Source organism: Monodelphis domestica, chromosome 7 (genome assembly GCF_027887165.1).
Source record: "Monodelphis domestica isolate mMonDom1 chromosome 7, mMonDom1.pri, whole genome shotgun sequence".
Lineage (NCBI taxonomy): Eukaryota > Metazoa > Chordata > Mammalia > Didelphimorphia > Didelphidae > Monodelphis > Monodelphis domestica.
In genome coordinates this window covers 214,243,643-214,265,431 of record NC_077233.1, presented here as the reverse complement: position 1 = coordinate 214,265,431, position 21,789 = coordinate 214,243,643, and the positions used below count along the sequence as shown (strand labels likewise).

At 35.6% G+C, this 21,789-nt stretch overlaps 1 protein-coding gene across 1 annotated transcript in view; it reads left to right on the top strand.

Annotated features, from left to right (window-relative positions):
- SDK1 (sidekick cell adhesion molecule 1) overlaps positions 1-21,789 on the top strand; it is a 1,320,044-nt gene that overhangs the window by 947,321 nt on the left and 350,934 nt on the right. The window contains 1 exon segment of the mRNA XM_007498416.3: positions 18,000-18,136. Coding sequence (XP_007498478.2) covers positions 18,000-18,136 — 137 coding nt within the window.

The following is a 21,789-nucleotide window of genomic DNA, read 5'->3' as shown; positions in this document are numbered from 1 at the left end:
GAAGTTCTTTTCCTATACAGTTCTTGTTTTACAGTTCTTTTGCTGTGTCCTTTTTGTCCATTTGTAGTCTCTGGTGTTTCCTGGAAGATTTTCTCAGGTCCAGTTCTCTTCCTCTGTTCACTGACCCATCTTGACTGTTGTCTCAGCTTGCTTGTAGATTTTTCTCTCTTTACTGGATCTTACAGGATCGTGCACGTGTGTAAGATTAATTGCCATTGTTTGAGTGTGTGTAAGAGTGATTCAGATTGGGTGAGTGCTAGTGAGAGTTTTATGAAGTTTATCTGGTTTGCTTTAGGTGTGTGTATGAATGTATGTTATGTTCTACTTGTGTTGTGATTTAGGTTGATAGAAGGTTGAGATGGAGAGTTAGATGGATGTCATTCTGTCTATATTATGGTCTGTCTGTCTTTGTGCACTATTCATCACTTTCTATGGGGCTGTCTTCTTCTTGGTCACTTTCTCTTTGAGTTTGAGCTTCTTGCATGGGATCTGGGGCAATCTCTGTATCAATTTCGTCTGGGGCCATTTGGTCATGCATGTGATCTGGGGCAATTTCTGTATGAGTTTCATCTGGGGCAGCTATGTGACCCTGGGAAACTCACTTGACCCTGTTTACCTCAGTTTCCTCATCTATAAATTGAGCTAGAGAAGGAAATTGCCAACTATTTTAGTATCTTTGCCATGAAAATGGGGTCATGAAGAGTTGGACATGACTGAACAACAACTACCATACTAATACTTCTGGATGTGATAGTGGACCCCTCTTTTCAAAGCTTTTGCTCTCTCTCCCTTATTTTACTTCCACTTTCTTCCTTAGGAATTTCTCTACAATTATGTTAATATCTAGGAGTATAAGCAGTAAGTTTAAAAATGTATTGTGTTATTCATATTTCTAAAACTACCTCTGTACAACCTCAGATCATCTGTCATTGATATCAAATAAATAAGTGTTAGCATTTCATAAAGACTCTGTCAGCAGAAGCAAAATTGCATACTTTCATTGTAATGCATTCTTTTCCTCGGTAATATTTTTATGTTCAACTGATTTACATGCCCTCCCTACTATTTGCTTATTCAATTTCTTCTAAGCAAAATACATTTTTCTGTAAATGTTTGTTTCTACAAAATATATAGACTTTTTATTGCTAAAATACGTCACTTCTAAATATAGAAATATTTACAAATTTGAGATGCTAACCAATTTAGTGGCAACTGGCTACAGGGATGATTTGGAAGACAACAGTGACATCATCCCTTTAATGTGCTACTGGGTCAATAAATCCTCCATGTTCCCAAACCTGAATAATATGAGAAGTCTTGGACCCTCACATGGGTATTTCTTGGCCAAATCCAGATGAAACCATTCTGTATCAGGAATGATAATAATAACAATAGCAATTTTTACTGTTCAAAGTACTTTCCCATACTTTATCTAAGTAATGACTAACATTTTCACAATCTGCTCATGTATAAAATGCTAAAGCAGAGTTCTTCAGAAAATAACAAGAAGTTATCTTGTTATCTCATATTTTAGACCATAAAATATCTCATATTTTAGACCTGAGAGGGACTCATACCTAAAATGGGATCCTTCTAAAATACCTCAAAGATTATTTCATCTTGCTATTTCTCTTCAGCTTAAAACTACTTTATCCAATATAGATACTATTTTACAAAGTAACAGAAATACAATTTTTAAAAAGTAGGAAATATGTTGGCTTCCCATTGTGTTTATTTTGCCTACATCAAAGATACTAATAACCCTATTCTCTATTCATATATGGTATAAAGATATTGTTTATTTTTTCCTCTTGGTAGGAGTTTATGCCATTATAACTGAATATGTAATGAATCTGGAGTATTATGGAACTAGTTTGGACAATAGGTAAATAATCATGATCGAGTCAGTGACCTGCGACTCCTTCTGAATCTGTAAAAGTTGATGGAACTTTGCAGATGTGAAAGATTTAAGGAATCTAGAATATTGGTGGAGAATAATAATGGGAGGCATCAAAAAGTACATAATCTTTGAAGGAGAAAAGAACAAAGAAGTGGGGAAGGAGGTAGGTAAAGCTAGTGAGAAGACATGGGAAGGTTTTAATTTTGTTTTTAGTTTTTACCATCCTAACATAACACTTTCAGCATCACAGGGTTTCTCAGGATAAGATTATCCTGCTCTGTAACCATTAGAGTTATTTTATTTTACCTGCTTTCCCTTTAATTATTTGTCCTTCAAAAGGACTAGAAGATGGTCAGCTCAGCATGCCAAGGGATTCAAGAAAGATATCAAAAAGTTTTGCTGGTATCTTTTCGATCATTTTCATTTCTCAATAAATCCCTCCCCAGTCTTCTCCTTGTTGTTCAGTCATTTCAGTTATGTCCATGTCTTTGTGAATCTGTTTGGGGTTTTTGTGGTAAAGATGATGAAGTGGTTTTCAATTTCCTTTTCCAGCTCATTTTTACAAATGAGAAAACTGAAGCAAATAGGGTTAAGTGACTTGCCCAGGGTCACACAACTAGTAAGTGTCTGAGACTAAATTTGAACTCAAGTCTCCCTGACTCCAGGCCTTATCTACTGTGCCACTCACCTGCTCCAATCTACTTCTTAGAGACTCATTAAGAAAGATTAAGAAAGAAAGGAAGAAACAAGCAAATCATCCAATCTAACAAACATAACAATCAGGTCCAAATATGTGTGCAGAGTTCCATGCTCCTGGCACCCTTATTTCCAAGAAGGGAGGGAAGGAAATGCATTCTTGTCTCTAAGAGAGAAACTTATTCACATGGATAATTATGTTATGATATATCATCATGTTATATGGAAAGTGCAAAGATTCCTATGGACAGAGTAATTATCACCCATATTTCTTTTCTTTTCTTTTTTTTTAATAACCCTTACCTTCCATCTTAGAATCAATACATACCCAGGGTCACACAGCTGAGAAGTGTTTGAGGTCAAATTTGAACCCAGGACCCCCCCCCATCTCTAGACCTGGTTCTCAATCCACTGAGCCACCCAGCTGCCCCCTATTACCCCTATTTCTTGATGACTTCAAGGTTTCCATATTCCTTTCCTCCTACAGGATTCCTTAATCCCTTTCACCTTTGTGAGGTGGTCATGCTAGTATTATTACCCACATTTTTAAAGGAAGAACCTGGAGTTCAAAGAAAGGTAGCATGACTAATAAGTGGAAGGATCAGATTTCAGCTCCAATTGTTCAAGTCTGAAGCAGAGCTCTTCCCATGAGAATAAACTCCATATAACTTCTAAGTGATGTCTTTCAAGTGTAGGATACCTTGTCTAGTGTCAACAAATGCCTTGTTCCAACTCTTTTGAGGCCACATGTGCCCTAAAGCTATGGGAGGGAAACTCATAGCCAGAGAGAGGTACCGAAAGGGACTGCCATTCTAGTAGCTTTGGGGCATCAGTGCCCTGACCACAGAGACAGAATGACTTGAGAGACATGGAAGAATGGACAAGGCAGAGGACAACCTGAAGCCCTTTTGGCAGAGGTAGTTGGGAAGTCAAAGGCAGAAATAGTAGGAAGCAACAACAAAGGAAATGGTCTCCCATTTTCAATGGAAACCTACACAGGGTCTAGATGAAGAGCAAACAAAAGTGATGGCAAGTCAGGTTGACATACAAAGAGATAAGCGAACTAGCAGCAGAGAGAATGTTAACCAAGCAACCAAACCAACCCAGACTGTCATGTCTGAGTTTCTGTAGGTGTAGTTGGAGTTGCTCATGTGGCTGCCCATGACCTCTGCTTTTTAAGGATCAGCCCCAACTTGCTATATGTTGAGGGGACCCAATTGTGGCTCTATTGCACCCAGCAAGTAGAGAGCCAATACAGAGTAGAAAAGAGAGCAAAAACCCCAGGCGGGGCAAGGTCTGGGGAACAGGAACCAAATCTCTCTCTTCCAGTCTGCAGTCCATGTCTCCATAAACAGGTATAAAGGTACCTAAGAACTATCTCTCATTTCATGGACTCAGGGAATATTCCTTTCTATTCCTCAAACATTCATTAAGTACTTAATAGCGGAAGAACAGCTTGGCATAGCAGATAGAGAGCCAGCCTCAGTCAGGAAGACCTAGGGTCAAATCCTACCTTTGATACCTCTTGGGTAAGATACTTAAATCTCTCAGGAAACCTAGAAAACTAAGAGTATAAGTAAGAAAGCAGGGACTTATCTGCATAGAAAGACAGAATTCCATACTGAAACATGCTTATGTTGATGAAATTCCAAGACAGCAAGCAAGACAAGAACAAGGATGGGATCAGTCACTAAAGAAAAGCAGCCAAGACATCTTGGTATCTCCACAGAAAGAGAGAGACCACCAGACCCAAGTGTCTCTGAGTAACAGCTTAACCCTCCTGTAGAATTCCTGAATCTTTACTGTGCTGTCCCAAGCCTCTGCCCTCTGCAAAACCTAACTCATCTTTTCCTTGTAACAGTGAGTAGGGCGTGCTCACTGAGAGACTTCCCCAACTCTGCAAAACTTTCCTTCGGTGGTTTCTAGGCATTTCCTATTTGGGGGTTCATAGTGCAGATTATGAGGCAGCTATGCTGATAATAGTGGAAAGAGCCCCCACTGGCGCTGACATCAAAATGAAATTCAGTCCTGACCTCTCTGAGCCTCCTTATCTATAAAATTAGGGGCTTGAGCTAGATAGTCTATAGACCCTGCCCACCTCAAGCTGTACAAACCTATGATAATCCCATCCAGGTTGCATTTTCTTTTCAACTACAAATGAAGAGTCAAGAGGAGAAAATAGATCATTTCACAGGTGGCTAAAAACAGAAATTTGAGATTACAACAGAATGTTTTTGTGCTTACTTTATGGGAAGTCTGATAACATTTGTTATTTAAGATTTCACCTGTGGCAACTGATAATTCTCCCATGTGCCTCAGAAGCAGACACCTGCAAATTGCTTAATTTCTAAAGTGAGATGGAGCATAACAATTACAACTGATGTAATAATGGAAAACAAATGAAGGGCCTTCCACACACATCCTTTCAGCCACATTTTCATATTATCGAAATGGGCTTGTCATTGAAGGATTCTAATGGGCTTGAATATGTTTGCCTCAGTGAGAAGGGAAAGAGGAGTTTGAGGCTGAACAGCTTTAGTTATCTCTGGAAGGAAAGATTTCAGGAATTCTGAATTGTTACATTATAACGTACTTCTATTTAGAACTGTTATCCTATGCTATGACTAGGGCTTTGCTGCAGAGTACAAATATTTAAGATTCAGGTGTTTCTCCACAGTGACTTATCTCTTATCCTTCTCATCAGCTGTGTGACCCTGGAAAAGTCACTTAACCACATTTGCCTCAGTTCCCAGCCACAAAATGAACTGGAGAAAGAAAGGGCAAATCACTCTAGTATCTTTGCTGAGGAAACCCCAATAAGGAGTCATGAAGAGCCTGATACAACTGAAATGACTCAAAGATGACTCAAAGGCAAGAATTGTAAATTCATGGTCCTACAAAACCCCTAGAGTGTCAGTTAGGTAGCACAGTGAATATGTGCCAGGTCTGGATTCAGGAGGTTCTGCATTCAAAACTGGCCTTAGATACTGCATAACTTTGTCATGGAGGGCTTTCCCATTATTGCCTAGCCCTCATGGCTCTTCTGCCTTGGAATTTATGCCTGGTAGAGCTTCTAAGACAGAAAGTAAGGTTTAAAAATAACAACAACCCCCAGGGTGTCACAGTTTCTCCAGGGCCACCCCACCCCCAGGGTCCAGTCTCAGTGGTTCCCTTCTCTTGATTCTCTTTCTTCCATCCCCCTTTAGTACATGTTGGACTGTCAAGGGGATTGGCTCCCCCCTCTCCGGACTTATTTGGGTCCATATTCAGATTCTGCTTTGCCCCTCCCTGTCATCATCTTAACCTCAAATGAACTGGTCGCAGGTGCAAGAAGTCTTACCTCTGGCTAGTTACTGCCAGGAAATATAGCCTTTGGATATTTCCTGATTATTTTAGTCTTATCTCCCTAGCTAATTTGTAAATTTCTAAAGAGAAAGGACACTGAGGACCCATGCTTTTCCTCTATTTCCTAAGGGAGTTGGCATCATACCGAGCACACCCAAGTTCCAGATAAATACTGATTGGTTAATATGTTGCTTATAGGCCCATGTACGATTTCACTTCCTCTTCTGAAGCCAAAGAGGAATTCCTATGTATATGGAGCTTAGCAAAAGCCTAAATAATAAGACTTCCTGGAAAGCCCTGACCCTTAAAGGGGATTCAAAGAGTTAGAGGCATCTCTCAATAAAACCACTCCTGACAAAACCATAATAAAGGCTAAGCAATTTAGTCATTTTCCTGAGAGTTATCAGGGCCCTAAAGTGACCTGTCATCTGCAGTGAAGACATAGAAGATAGGTTTGACCAAGTCATCGTTTGTGAGTTAAAGGGGCAAGCTTTTTATAGAGAAATAATGTGAATTTGATCATCCCTGCTATAGCAATTCACTTTCAGCCACAATTTTATCAATTACTTTCTCTTGAGCCTTTTTCAAAAATGTTTCTTCTAAACTCACCTGGCATTGGCTCTCCTTTATAAATAAGCCATTTTGGTTAATTTTATATTACAGTTTCATTTATGGCATATTTTGTCTCTTTCTTTCTAGCAGGTGCAAACTAACTCAATGCGGGGAAATTTTTTTCAAACATTTTCCCCTTGAACCTTCTCATTTGTCACCATGTTTTTGTATATCACTCTTTCTATGAGTTTTTCTCTCAATATTTTATCTCCTTTCAGACTTTCTGGCAGAATGCCTAGCTGAAGTAGATTCATTACATAAGAAATCACAATTGACATGTATCTAGTATTTTAAGATAGACAAAATGCTTTGCCAACAACAACCCCATGAGAGAAGTAGTACAAGTATTATTCGCTTCCTAATTTAGAGGTGAGGAAACCAAGGATCAGAGAGGGTAAGTGACTTTCCGATCACCACAGAGCTAGATAAGTGTCAGAGCCAAGATTCACAGCCAAGTCTCTTGGTTCCAAATCAGAACACTGTTATGACATGCCACATCTTAATATAGGACAACACTTCACTTTTTCTAGCAATTCTGAGGAATAAGTTGTTTCACATAATTGAAATGTATCCCATTACATGCAAAAATGACTATTTTCGCTATTTTGAATTTTGCTATTAAACACTAAAATTTAGTATATAATACTTTCTGATTTTCTAAAATAAAATACATTGAATACAAATTTAATCTCTTCTTGATTACTTGAGATCATCATAATTTTTCCCCTCCATTTACGTTTTGATCTTTATCCCCCATTTTAAAAATAAGCATTTGGTTTAATTTTGCTTTTATCATTTTGATATTAGTTGACCCCAGAGACTCTTCCATCTTGTCCCATTAATCAATGATCCCAAATTACTTGAATTATCTTAAACTGTTACTTTACTTCTTAAAGTGCATTTTAAAATCTGCACTCTACTTTTTTTTTAAATAACCTTACTTTCTGCCTGTCAACATGGAAATCTAGAAATCCCCAGTTTATTTAGTTTGTGGGTAGAAACCCCAGGTTTTGACCTTGCCACAGGAGAGGTTTCCCCCTGAGGGAAGGTCCCACTTCACCAGACAATGGACATCCACTTCAGCTTTGGCGCAGTAGGTAGTGTGTCAGTCTCGCAAGCTGAAGGTCCAGAGATCCTCAGAAGGAGGGTGTAATATACTGGGAAAGGCTTCTGGAAACAAAAGAGCTACTTGACTTAGGATGGGGTCTGCCTCCCCACCTGAAGTGGATGTCTATTGTCTGGTGAAGTGAAACCTTCCCTCAGGGGGAAACCTCTCCAGTGACAAGGTCAAAATCTGGTGTTTCTACCCTCAAACTAAATAAACTGGGGACTTCTAGATTTCCATGTTGAATTTCCATGTTGACATGCCTTAGAATCAACACTATGTGTTGGCTCTAAGGCAAAAGTGAAGAAAGGGCTAGGCAATGGGGGTTAAGTGACTTGTCCAGGGTCACACATTGAGGAAGTGTTGAAGTCATATTTGAACCTAGGACCTCCCTTCTCTAGGCCTGACTCTCAATCTCAGCTGCCTCCTCTCCTCCATTTTTTAACCTACTTCTCCCATCTAGATAATGATCTGATTCAAAATCTTCCCTCCTCTCTTCCCAAACTGCATAAGAAATATTCTTTTATGATGCCCTTTTTTCAAGTAGTTTTTCTTTAGTCTGTTCCTCATAGTTATATCCCTATCTTATCTATTGTGAAGTCTTTTCTCCCATTAAATAGATAGATAGGTAGATAGGGGATGTGCACATTAGGGGTCCCCTCAGGCCTTCCTCCCTACACTCCAAACCAGTTTGAGAAACTTTCCATTTTGTTATCCCTTCTCTTAAATATTGTGATTCACTTCTCCTTCTCCTTCCCTTTCTCTCTCCTACTCTTTCTTTCTTACTTTCTCTCTTAGAGTTACTACTCTAAGAGTAGTGGTTGGTTCCAAGTCAGAAGAATTGTAAGGGTTAGGCAGTGGGAGTCAAATTACTTCCCCAGGGTCACACAGCTAGGAAGTGTTTAAGGACAGATTTGAATTGAAGATATCTGAACTCTAGGCATGCCTTTCAATCTACTGAGCCACCTAGCTGCCCCAGCTGATTCATTGTCTAAATCTATCAGGGGGTAGATTTAGACAATGGAATATTAATTTAATTTAATCTCTTTGATTTCTGAATTGTTCAGATTGCTTTCCCTTTTTGTCACCTGCTGATTTCCTTATGATTTTTTTGTACTCCTTAATTTGATTTCTTTTTTTAATGATAGCTTAAAAACATGAAAAAAAGTTAATTCACTGCATAATCCCTTTTGATTTTTAAATTTACTAAACTCTCTTGTGTTTCTCCTGTTTAGAATTTGTTGTTGTTTTTGCTCTTGTTGAGGGTTTTTATTCTGTTTTGTCTGACTCTTCATGATGCCATATGGGGTTTTATTGGCAAAGATTGTGGAATGGCTTACCCTTTCTTTTCCAGTTTTTTTTTACAGATGAAATTAAGGCAAACAGGATTCAGTGCCTTTCCCAGCCTGACACAGCTATTAAGTAACTAAAGCCAGATTAGAACTCAGGAAGCCGAGTCTTTCTGACTCCAGGTCTGGCACTCTAAATTGGGATCTACTTCAGTCCCTTCCTCATTATATAGCCCTGAGTAATTCACTTAAGCTTTCTGGGGTCTTTTCAAAAACTGTAAAATTAGGAGATTAGAATCCTGAATATCTAAGACCCATAGGATAATTTTTCATTGATGAAATTGTTGAAAGCTCAGAATTGAAGGATGTTTTTTTGCAGAGGTAACATCATGAGTTCCTTTATTTTTTGGAATACACTGGAATGGGAGATACTATTCCATTCTTTTCTCAGATTGTTCATAGCTGAAGAGTGATCTTGGTTTATTCGAATTATTATTCCATAACTGAAAACCTTTCCCCAAAATTTGTTGTTTGACCTTGGCATTCTAAAATTTAACAGCTACATGCCTTGGAGTTTCAAGTAGGGTTATTGTTTTTTTTGTTGGGTTTTTTTTTTCTCCTCTGACAATGGTCAGTAGATTCAATCAATAAGAACTTTATTGTTTGTATTCAAAAGGTCAGCTATTTTTCTAATGCTTTTTCTTTCACTATGATATTTGTTTTAAAAATGTATACTGCTTTTTTTCTGTGAGACTGATGATCTTTGTTATCCCTATTTATTATTTTCAAAATCATGTACTTCAGCATATATAGGATTTATATGTTCATATAAATTTAGTGTTGTTTATTTCTCTTCTACCTAGTTTTTGTCCACTTTTGTAATTTTGAGTTCCAATTGTGTCATTCTCTTTTTTCACAACTTCTAATATTTGGGGGGAATTTTCCTATTGAGAATTTTAAGTTTGTCTACTCTGGTGTTTGTCTTCATTAACTCATATTTGAGAACTGTGATTTCCAACCTAATTTCCATTTTAATGTCTTGCTGAAAAGTATATTTCTTCATAGAACCAGTCTAGTGTCTCTTGTTGTGCCATGATTTCTTGGGAGTCTTTAGAATTTTATTTTTCATGAAAGGTATTTGGTTTATATTTTTCCTTCATATTGTAATACTTACTTAAAGTATAAGTCTTTTTGAATTATTTTCTCATTTTTCATTCTGCTTTTTACCCTTTCATGTTTTTATGACTTTAAATGTTATTTTATATTCTTGGATATTAATCTTTCTCTCCTGTACCATTTGCCTTTAAATTTTTTCTTCTGTTGCTAGCAATTTGTCTTTGGTTACCAAACTCACCCCTTTGTTTCCACCCTCCCCTTTCTCTGTTCTGGCCTACTTTCTCTTGCACAACCTCTGTAGCCAGACATTTTTGGTCTCCTCATTTGGGGAAGATGGAGCAGCCCTAGTTTTTTTACCCAGAATAAATTCTACAGGAAAAGACCATCCTTAACTAGGTTTTTAGTCCTCCTGTCCTAACAAGCTATGTCCTGCCACATCTTCTACTCCCATAACTACCAGTTGTCATGTTTTTATAACATTATGGCAGGTTAAGATCATTATTTTCTCCTTCTGAGGTTTGGGAATAGGTTGCAGGCTGAGTCACCATACTGGGAAAACTTGGAATGCTGAAGTACAAGTCTGGAAAGTTGATTGTGCTAATTCTCCTTACAGAGAATGTACTGTGGTGGGGAGGTGGGGCTATAAGCATTTAATTTTCCCAATATAATTTTATAACTTTTTCTAACTTATATGATGTATCTTATACATTATCTTACGGATGCAACTCTAATTACTCATGTTTGGCACATATTTCCTTCTGAATTTATTAGTTGAAGAGGTAGAAGGAATATACTTACCTCCATCATCTTGCAAACTATGTGAACAGAACCATTACTATGAACATCATTTTTATAATGGCAATAATAGGAAATGACTACAAAATCAAATTAATTCCATTGTGTTATTTGTTTAATTAATTGAAAAACATTTATTTATTCTTAAGCAAAAGTCAATAGACTGACAAGCAAGGGTCCTTTTCTGTATTATTAACCCTTTTGGCAGTCTGGCAAAGCCTATAAACCCCTTCTCAGAATTATGGATTTTTAAAAAAATTAATTTAATTATTACACAATTATATATAAAAGATTTCTAATATTTTTCAATGAAAATTGTATCCTGAATTCTCTCCCTCCCTTCCTTTCTACCACCCCACCCAAATACCCTTGAGATGGTAAGTAATCTCTTGTAGATTTTACATGTACAATCCATAAATTACAAATGTAAAATATTTTTCTATTTTAATTCTTTTATAGAAGGAACCTTGAATTAAAAAAATGAGAAAGAAAGTGAAAAAGATTTGCTTTACTATAAATTCAGACTCTATCAGTTCTTTTTCTCTAAAGGCAGATCATTTTTTATCATGAATCTTTTGAGATAGTTTGGATCATTGAATTGTTGAGAATAGCTAAGCTATTCACAGTTGTTCATTGTATAGCATTCCTGTCACTATGAACCATGTTTTCCTGGTTCTGCTTATTTCACTCTGTTTGAATTCATGTTAAGTTTTCCCATGTTTTTTTTTCAGCTCCTCTTTGTCATTTCTTATAGCACAATAGTATATTCAATTACAGTCATATACTAAAACATATTCACCCTTCACTTTACAATTCTTTGTCCCCACAAAAAACAAAACTGCTTTAAATATTTTTGTACATATAGGTCTTTTCCCTATTTTGTGTCTTATCTCTTTAGGACACAAAGCTAGTAATAGTATTTCTAGATCAAAGGATAGATGTACTGTTTTATAACCCTTTTTGATGGGTAGGTGATCATTGGTTGAAATGCAATTCTCTTGCATTTCTGAATATCATATTCCAAGCCTTGCAGTTCTTTAATGTGGAAGATGCCAGATCTTGTGTGATCCTCATTGGTACTCCTTGATATCTGAATTGTCTCTTTTTGGCTTCTTGTAAAATTTTATTCTTAGCTTGGAAGCTCTTAAATTTGGCGTTTACATTCCTGGGAGTTGTCTTTTGAGGATTTAGAGTAGAGAGTCTTCTATGAACTCTTACAATGTCTATTTTGCCCTCTTGGTCAAGAACATCAGAGCAGTTTTCTTATCCAATTTCTTGTAGTATGATGTCAACATTTCTGTTTATTTCTGGGTTTTCAGGTACGCCAATGATTCTCAAATTGTTTCTTTTAGACCTGTTTTCTTGGTTCAGTCATCTTCTCAGTGAGATATTTCATGTTTCCTTCTATTTTGTCAATCTTTTGATTTTGCTTTATTAATTCTTGCTGTTTTGTGAGATCATTGGCTTCTAATTGCCCTAAAGACTTGTTTTCCACTATAAACTTTTGATTTTCCTTTTTTGGTTTGGTTGATCCTGCTTTTCATGGCTTCTAGTTGTTTACTTTTGGTCTCTAATTTATTTATCATTTCATTTGATTTCTGGGCTTTTTTCTCCTTTTGGGAGTTCCTGTCTTTTAAACTGTTATATTTCTTTTTTTGAACTATTTCTCACTTTTCTTGCCAATATTCTTCCATCTTTTTGATGAGCTCTGATTTAAATTCTTCAAAAACTTCTGAACAATTTCCATTTTTTGGAAGGTTTGAATTCATTCATTTGTTCAACCTCTCATACTATTTCCTCTGTAGTCTGGATTTTTCCTCCATAAAAATTATCTAGGGTCAAAGCCTTCTTCTTGTTCTTCTTCATGTTGGGAAGTTGTTTTTCCTGGGCATTTTTTTGCCATCACTATGCTGGTTTTTCCTTCCCTTTCCATTCAGAAGTCTGAGTGAGGAGGGAAGGCTCTCTGTTTATGGAGCTAAGGAGGGAGGTTTTTGCCTGAGGCCACCTCAGGTCTGCACTCTTTAGCCTGTTGGGGTCTCAAGTCTAACTGCTCTCAGGGATAGGTCTTTGGTGATCTTAGTCAGCTGCCCAAGGACATAGAATTTCCCCCCTCGCTTTCTCACTGATTCTAGCACACACTGGCTCTGAGTCTAGCACACTGAGTCTGTAGGTGGGGTGGGGGATGGTAGATCAGCTCCTGTTTTGGTGGAAGCTATTTCACCCTCTTATAATGTGGAAATGCCCAAATTCCACATACCTTCAATGCTGCGCCCTACTGTGGAGTCCCTTCGTTCATATAAATCCGGGTTTTTTGGCCTCTTGAGGTAGTCCATATCGGTAGGAGATGAGGAGAGGTAGATTCCCGCATATAAACTACAGCCATGTTTACCAGGAAGTCTTCTTACTATCAATTCTAAAACACGAGGTAAGGGCTTACAAAAAAAGATGAATGGATGATAGTTTCTGTGACATCCTGGAGGTGGGACATAGTATGTAGAGTTCAAGCAATAGGCAGTGGTCCAGTTTGGCTCAGATGTAAGGGTATTTGAAAGGGATCAATGTGTAATAAGTTGGAAGGGTTGATAGTAACCATATTGTGGAGGATCTTAAATGTCAGATAGTGAAATTTTTAAGTTATACCATGGAATTTTACTTTTCTCTGAAACACTTGAAATTATTTGTTATAAAATCTATGATTGGTGTCATATTATGTCCTATCTTCTTCTTTATCATGTATTCTAAAATGGAATTGCCACTTTCTTCCCTAAGTCCTCATCATTTCTAATTTAACAACCATTTTCTCCTTTTTGATCCAAATTATGTCCATGGTAGCAGTTCTCTGTCACTTCCTCCATCTTTTGAAGAATAGCCAATCTTTATAAGGGTCTTTCCAATATGCTAAGCCCTTGGATTCTTAAACATATATTCTAGATAATTAAATTGCCAGGTAAATAACAGCTGGATGAATAAGCATTATTACATAGCCTATAAATTATTTTTAAGTCAACAATCTCATTAATGAAATTAGACAGTTTGAATCTAAATTATTCCTTATTTTTTTAGCCTGGAAAAAGTAGAGTTCTCTAAAATCATATTGAGCTTTCTATGTAAGAATTCAATGTTTTTGGCTTATATGATTATTAAATATCTATTGTGTAATTAGAATTAGAATAACTCACTCAGTGAAAACTACTTTAAATCCTAAGACCACTGTACTAATCACAACTATGGATTTCATATTTCAGGGGCCAGAGGAAGAACATCCACATTGCTATGAATACCCTAACAATCCTTATAATTTTTCATTTGGAAAACCTGATGAACTTCTTAATGTAACAAACAAATGTCATAATCTATTTTTACCCTGCCTATCAATTTATTAATCAGTGTTTAAGTGCCTGCTATGTACCAGACAATCCTGTTTCTTACTGTTCCCTCACAATACAAAGACCCTCCATTTGAGCCAACCTTACTCATGCGGTATTTATTTAGATAATTATAGACTATTTGTTTTATACTTTATGATATGATATATTAAAGGTAAAAATTATTTATTTTAACAATCTGTGCTAAGGGAAGAACAAAATATTTATACAGCCTGCATTAATATGGTACTTTATAGTTTACAAAGCACTTTGCCAATATTATCTCATCTTCTCACCACAGCCTTGTTGCAATTATTATAGAAAATTGTTACATTTTTTTCATCTTTTGATACAAGTAAGGGAATGATTTTAAGGTTCTATACAATATTCTGATGTAGAATTATGGTCTGTCTTGCTGCTGTGGTCCCCAATGCTTGAGTAGTGATTCCAGATTTATTTAGTCATTCTCTTAGGCAGATGAGAGAAGATTTAATGGATGTTTAGGGAATCAAATATGACTAACATCTCTCCAATGGGAAGAGCTTGGTTTGGATTCTTAGATGTAGATAGGAGGCCAGCCTTGGTCTCCTATGTTGTCATTGCTGTTCAGTTGTTTTTCAGCCATGTCTAATTCTTTGTGACCTCATTTGGGATTTTGTTGGCAAAGATACTGATGTTGTTGGTCATTTTCTTCCCCTATTCATTTTACAAATGAGAAAACAGAGACAAACTGGGTTATATGACATGCCCAAGGTCACACAGCCAGTAAGCTCAGATTTGAACTCATGATAATGAGTATTCCTCTCGTACTAGTGAGGCCTAGTGTTCTAATAACTGCACCACCTATCTGCCTTTGATATCCCATGAAATGTTGTAAGGTAAGCATTCAGCATACTACTAACCAAGGAATATGACAATTTGGTGAGAATTCTTTCCATTCTATTCACGTCTCTATCACTATATCTCCAAGAATTTGTTCGTTATCTATTAATTCATTTGCATAGAATTTATAGAAAGCTATTTTATGAAGGTTTTGAAATTCCTGTATTGAATACACTTTCATTTAATAAATCTTACTCTTCCTTCAAGGTCTAGTTCAATCCCATCTCCTTCACAATCTACTTCACATAGCTACTTCATTTCCCTTCTACAAGTTCTTTCATCACTTATAATCAGTTTTAGATCATCTGTTATTTTGGATTATTATTTTCTCATGTTTGTACATACTATCATCTAGTTGAGACTACATTCCTAGAGTGCAACAACTAAGACTCAAACTTTTTTTATAGGTAGAAGAGAATGGTACCCTGAAATCAAGGGTACCCTTTATAAATCTGGGTTCCAGCAAGATCTTTAGACAGCCTATTTAGAATTCTTATCTCTTCCCACCTATCTCAAATGCCACCCCTCCTTAAAACCTAAATTCCAAAATTTCTGTTCCCTATAATGTCCAACATAGCACTGTGTAGATGGGAGAAAGTAAGGTAATGGTTTTTGACCAGGTTCATACACATTTATCCATTTAGTTAACAGACTGAACAGCTACTGTATACAAGGTATAATCTCTGATTGAAAGAATGGATGAATGAATGAATGAATGAATGAATGACTATCATTGAACTCATTCAAGAAATATTTCTTGAGCACTTCCACTAGTGAGGTACCTTGGAGAATAAAGAAACAAATTAAAAGCATAAAGGTTTGCATATTTCCTATGACAACTTAAATGAGAAAAATGGTATTAAAGTTATCATTTAAGATTCATATGACCAAAAATGAGATGAAGCCAGGCATGTAGCAAGAATGAATAAAGTCATCATTTTCCAAATAATGCATTGGCACCTGAGAGATATTAAGTTAATGACAGCAAAGAACTGCCATATGTTGTTCAAATTCTATTCAGAATATTTGTTGGAAAATATAGACAAGAACCATACTTGATCAAAATGCACAGAAAGTTTGCAATAGGATCCTGGAAACAATGTCTATAATTTATAGAGCTTTCAAAGTATCAAAGCAATGGGATAATCCCTCTTGAACTACTTTTCTAACAAAACATTAATGTGTTTGTTAATCCAAATTACTTCTACCCTCCCTTAGTGAGGACATCTTTCTTTTGCCAATTTTTCCCCATTTAAAAAAAACTCATTTAAATGATCAAGCTTCAAACTCATACACATGATTATACATCTCTGTTTGAGGACTTAGCCTCAAAATATTATCTATTTATTCATAATGATGACTGGGACTATATACTGTACTTGGTCAGTCTCTTCAGGAAGTAAAAATCTCTCCTATGCAGAAATTCAGAGACACAGAACACTGATTAGCAGCTACTTTCTTCAAATTGATGTTTATGGTGTCAACAAATTACATAGCTTAAGAACCTGTTACTACTTCAGTAATTTTAATTTTGTTATGAAGTTGATTTATATTGGAAAATAATAAAAATCCAATACAGGAACAGTAGAATCAATATTTTTACCCAAGCATGTTCTTTACTTTGAGTTTAATCAGAAATCTAAGGAAAAATAGATTGTTGAAGAGTTCAAATAGAAATAAGAACTCTTTTCTGGTTTAAAAACAATTCAAGATTAATGGAAAAAATAAGACATCTTAAGCTCAAATTCTTTTATTATATTAAGGTCTCAGTCTATATTAGAATAGCATATAAATAATATACATGATTCTAAGGTGGATCTAAGTATGTAGCAGCTTAATAAATTTAAAAGGGTAATGAGTACATTTTAAATTAAGGAATCAAGTATAATTATGACTTCTTGTCCTGACCTGTGTGGGTCAATGGTAATTGATGTCTGGGAGAGAATCAAAGATTGGTTAGTGGATGGAATGGGTCAAATCCAGATAACCTCTTCTACTTTCACTGCTTGGGAACATTTAAATAAGATGCAGCAGCTCAGAACAGCCATATAACAGGGTCTTGCTCCCACATTTATAAAATGCAAAGGTTAAATACTAGGCTTGGACTGGTTGTGTTTGTTGGACTCTTGTGATTTAGGGGTTTGCAGGAACTGGAACTAATGAGAAGTGCATAGTTGGGGTTTGCCACCCATTCCCTAGTAAATTCAATGGAAAGTCTTTCCTAAGAGCAACATTTATTCTTAGAATTTATACACTTTAATTGCATTTCAGTTTTATAGCATTTCTCATGGGTTTACAGTTTCAGCCAGCATTTTTACTATATTTTCTACTTATACCCCCCTCAATATCCATTCTCCAAGAGAAAAGAATCATCCAATAACAGCATAACCTCTCATCTGTCAATAAATCCAACAACTCTGTTACCTAAGAAGAAATATGGTAATTCTGATGAGCAACTCTGTATGGTTATTATCATATCTTCTGCTTGCCTGAATATGAAAAATTTTGCATTAAATCTTATCTTCTATGTTTTTTGCTATGTGTGAATAGTTTACTGCTATTATTATATTTCTATAATCTAGGTGTAAGAAAATATTGACATTAATTAAAATCATATTGTTGGAATGTTGACTTTTTCCACATTAAGTAATAGTAACATTAGATGTTTAGTAGCCTGTGTTAGGAACTTTAATACTAAGTTCATCTTATAAATAACAAAATTATGCATAATTTATTTATAGAAAATGATATTGCTTTTTTGACACAGTATCATATAATTATGGACACCATTTATTTTAGTGTTGACATATAAGATCTATCTAAGCTAAACTGATAAATGCACGATTCATTGATTCTGATATGTTTGTGTGTTTCTTTTCTTTCATTTTTTTAAGTGAATTGCCTCATTCACCTCAAAACCTCTTGGCTAGCCTGAATTCCTCCCATAGTCGCACTGTGATGCTCTCCTGGGTTCGACCCTTTGATGGAAACAGTCCTGTGCTTTATTACATCGTGGAGCTGTCTGAGAACAGTAAGTGGAGGAAAAAATTGTCATCTTGGAAAGCGATCAGAATTCTTTTTATGCTTTTAAAATCTTTAACCTTTACCACAGACTGTAGATCCAGGAACAAAGGACAAGATATTACTCTCTTTGAAGGTCCTTAAATTAAATGATAGCTGTTGGTTAAGGAAAGATAAAAAAGATAACTATACCTGTAAAAGGAAACAAAGGAAGGCCAAAGGACAGAGAATGGACAGAGTTGAGGCCCAGCAAGATTGCCATCTATCCAGTTCTGTTTTTCCTAAACAAAAACTCTTGGATAGATGAAAACCATGAAAGGAAAAAGAAAAAATAAATAACACCATGGCCCTTAGGCATGTCTCTGGATAATGAAATCTATTGAGGAGATTTCCTGTACATATTGTGCTCCTCCACATTTTCATGTCAGATGAATTAGCAAGGAGACAAGGAGAATAGTGCTAGAGGTTGAAACTATTCATTAAAATAACCCTCTAGTGGGGATGGGGGGAGGTGTCTTTTGTGGATTTTATTTATCTGTGCAATTCATGACTGCAATTATGATGGATAAATTAAGAGCTGACTACAAACTGAAGAGTTTAGCTGATGAATAGCTAGTTGATGGTACTAAGTAATAATAATTATAATAATGATGATGATGATCTTCATGGCTTCATTGAGCTACTAAAAACAGTAATAAGTAACAAACCTCATGGATATATTGCACTTTAAAGCTTCCAAAGTGACTTCTTCACAACAACCATAATAGGGGAATAAATATAATGATTCCCATTTTACATACGAAGACCCTTTATAGAACCGAGACTGACCAGGTGGCTTACCCATGGTCAAATAGCTAGTGAACAGAAAACTCAACATTCAGACCTAGACCATATGATTTTAGGTCCAATAGTCTTCCAACTATACCAAATGCTCTTTGGATATTTTCAGAAATAAAGTTGGTAAAAGAAATGGTAAACCATTAAATATCTTTTTCAAGAAAACTCCAAATGAGGTCTTGGATATGACTGAAATGACAGAACAACAAAAAACTTTTTTTTTAACAAAAATTAACTGGCATTTTTCCAGTTAAATATTTCTATATTTAAAAAAGAAATGCTTGCCAATAATAGAACCAAATTACACATACACATTTTTAAATCAGTTTTATTCTCAGTCTAATAACATTAGAAACAACTTACTTATCCAGATGACTATAAATAACAATTTTATAATTGGAAATAATATTGGGTGCCATTGTTTATAGGCTACTTTATAAAACTTTTTATTTTCTTTTTCCCTTTTACTTATATGTCAGTATACATGGAAAGACAGGCTGGAAGCATATCGTTGAAACTCTTAAATTATGAGACCCCCAGTTTTTACTTTATCCAGTAGGCAATAAAGAGCCACTAAAGTTTGCTGAATACAGGAGTGTCATGATTAACAGCAGTGTTTTAGGAAGATTAATCAGGCAGCTGTGTAAAGGATGGCTTAGACCGAGAAACACTAGAGGCCAGAATTTCAGTTAAGCTATTATAAAGGTGAGAAGAAATGAAGACTTAAACTAGCCACCACTGAATCAAAAGAAGAGGATGGGTATGACAGACATTGCCAGGGCAGAATTAGTGGGACTTACAGACTGATTAGATATCATGGAATGAAAAATAATGAAGAGTCAGAAATGAATTCTGTTCTTAGAATTAAGAGACATGGGATATATCCTGTCTGTGACACAAGGTATGTGACCCTGGGCAGATCACTTAATCTTTATGAGCCTCAATTTCCTCATTTGTAAAATGAGTTAGTAACTGTCCCACAAGATTGGTGTGATGGTTAACTGAGATATTGTACATAAAACACAAAATTCTATGTAAAAACCTTTAAGTATTATAAAGCATTATATTTCATCATGCCATCATCATCATTACTGTGTCTCAGAGGTTATATGCCTTTTTGACTAGGAGGATAAAAGAAAAATTAGGAGAAAGGGCAGATTTAGGGGACATAAGACCCAGTCTGCCAAGATAAATTCAAGCAAATTATAGATATGAAGAGGAATTTAGTGACTGACCTTTTCACTAAAAAAATCTAATAAGGATTCAGGAAAGAAAAGTTCATCAAATCAATCTATTTAGTCAATAAATATTTTTTGACTATCATTGACTAGTCAATTCACCCTAGATGATTTCCTTTTTTAAAAGAATAATAAGTGACAATATAACACAGGAAGTATGAAAGATTCAAGGCAGAGGTAATCCAATTCAATTCAATTGGATGGGCATTTTTAAGAACCAGCTTATTAAGTGGTGGGGGACAAAGACAAATGAAAATGGATCCTGTCATTAAGGAACTTACATTCTTTTGGTTTAATAGCATATTTGAGTGAATGAAAAAACATTTAAGTGCTTTCTTTGTAAAAAAAAAAAAAAACCATGCTAAACATCCAGGATTACAAATACAGAAGCAAGATAGTCATTGCAATCTAAGACTTGAGGGAGACAATACTTATAAGAAAGTGGTTGCTTTTCCGTGACCGCTAGCCATGGTGCTGATGAAGATCAATCTTGCTGCCATGTAGTAGTTCAGGCATACTGTGGCCTGAACTTTCGGTGTTAGGAATAAGAGTTGAAAGGGATGGATGTGAAAAACATTAATGAAGAAATGACAGAAGTTGGTGAATGAGGCAGGAGATACTTGAAATCATGTAGAAGGGTTCTAAATCTTCTAATGCATAAAATGAAGGAGTTGAACTGATTGACTTCAAAGGGGCTCTTCCAGCTCTGAAACACTGAAACTCTGACTCCAAAGTAGTATGACAAAACTTGAAGAGGAGATAGTTTGGGACAGGAAAGAGAATGGATTTAATTTTAAACATGATATGTCTGAGATGATGACATGGCATTCAAATGGAAGTGTCCATTCATCATGAGTGCTCAAAATAAAATTTGTGTTTTATATTCCTAATTTTGTTTCTACATATCTTTACTACAAGCTGCATTTGGCATGTTTCTTGAATTTTATTAGTGTTTAATACAAGTTACAACAAAGTTTAATACAAAAATCAGTATAAATTTTTATGAAAAAAGATATAGGAATTTTTCTTCAGCTTCTAGGATCATAGAGCCTTCTCTATGTGTTCTGCCTAAGCCCTGAATAATGTTGATGTGTGATTTGTCTTTGTCAGAACAACTAGCCTTGTTGGATTTGATACAAAGACTATGTTGTTTTTCATGAAACATTTTCTATTAATTCAATTTGCCTTTTCTCTTTTAGTGCAAGGTGTATTTTCCAGTAGGGAGTCTATTGAGAGTCTTACCCATCTACTCTATGAACTCATTTGCTTTGATTTTTAGAGTGTTCTTGATTGTCACAGTATAATGTTAAGCATATTCATTCGTATTTGCTATTATGGGCATAAAAGTTGATGGACTTTGTCATGTTCTTCTGAAGACAGTGTTCTTTATACTTCAAGAAATTTTAATGATTTCTTACCTGTTGTATATATGTATGTGTTATCAATACTTATACTGTAATTACCATGAAACACTTTGTTTCTTTCTATTTTCTCAATTCTTATAGATTGAACCTTATGTTGAATATTTGCTCCATTTTAGTTACTTTTATATTTAGAATCCAGGTTGAGAAAATGAATAACAAAAAAA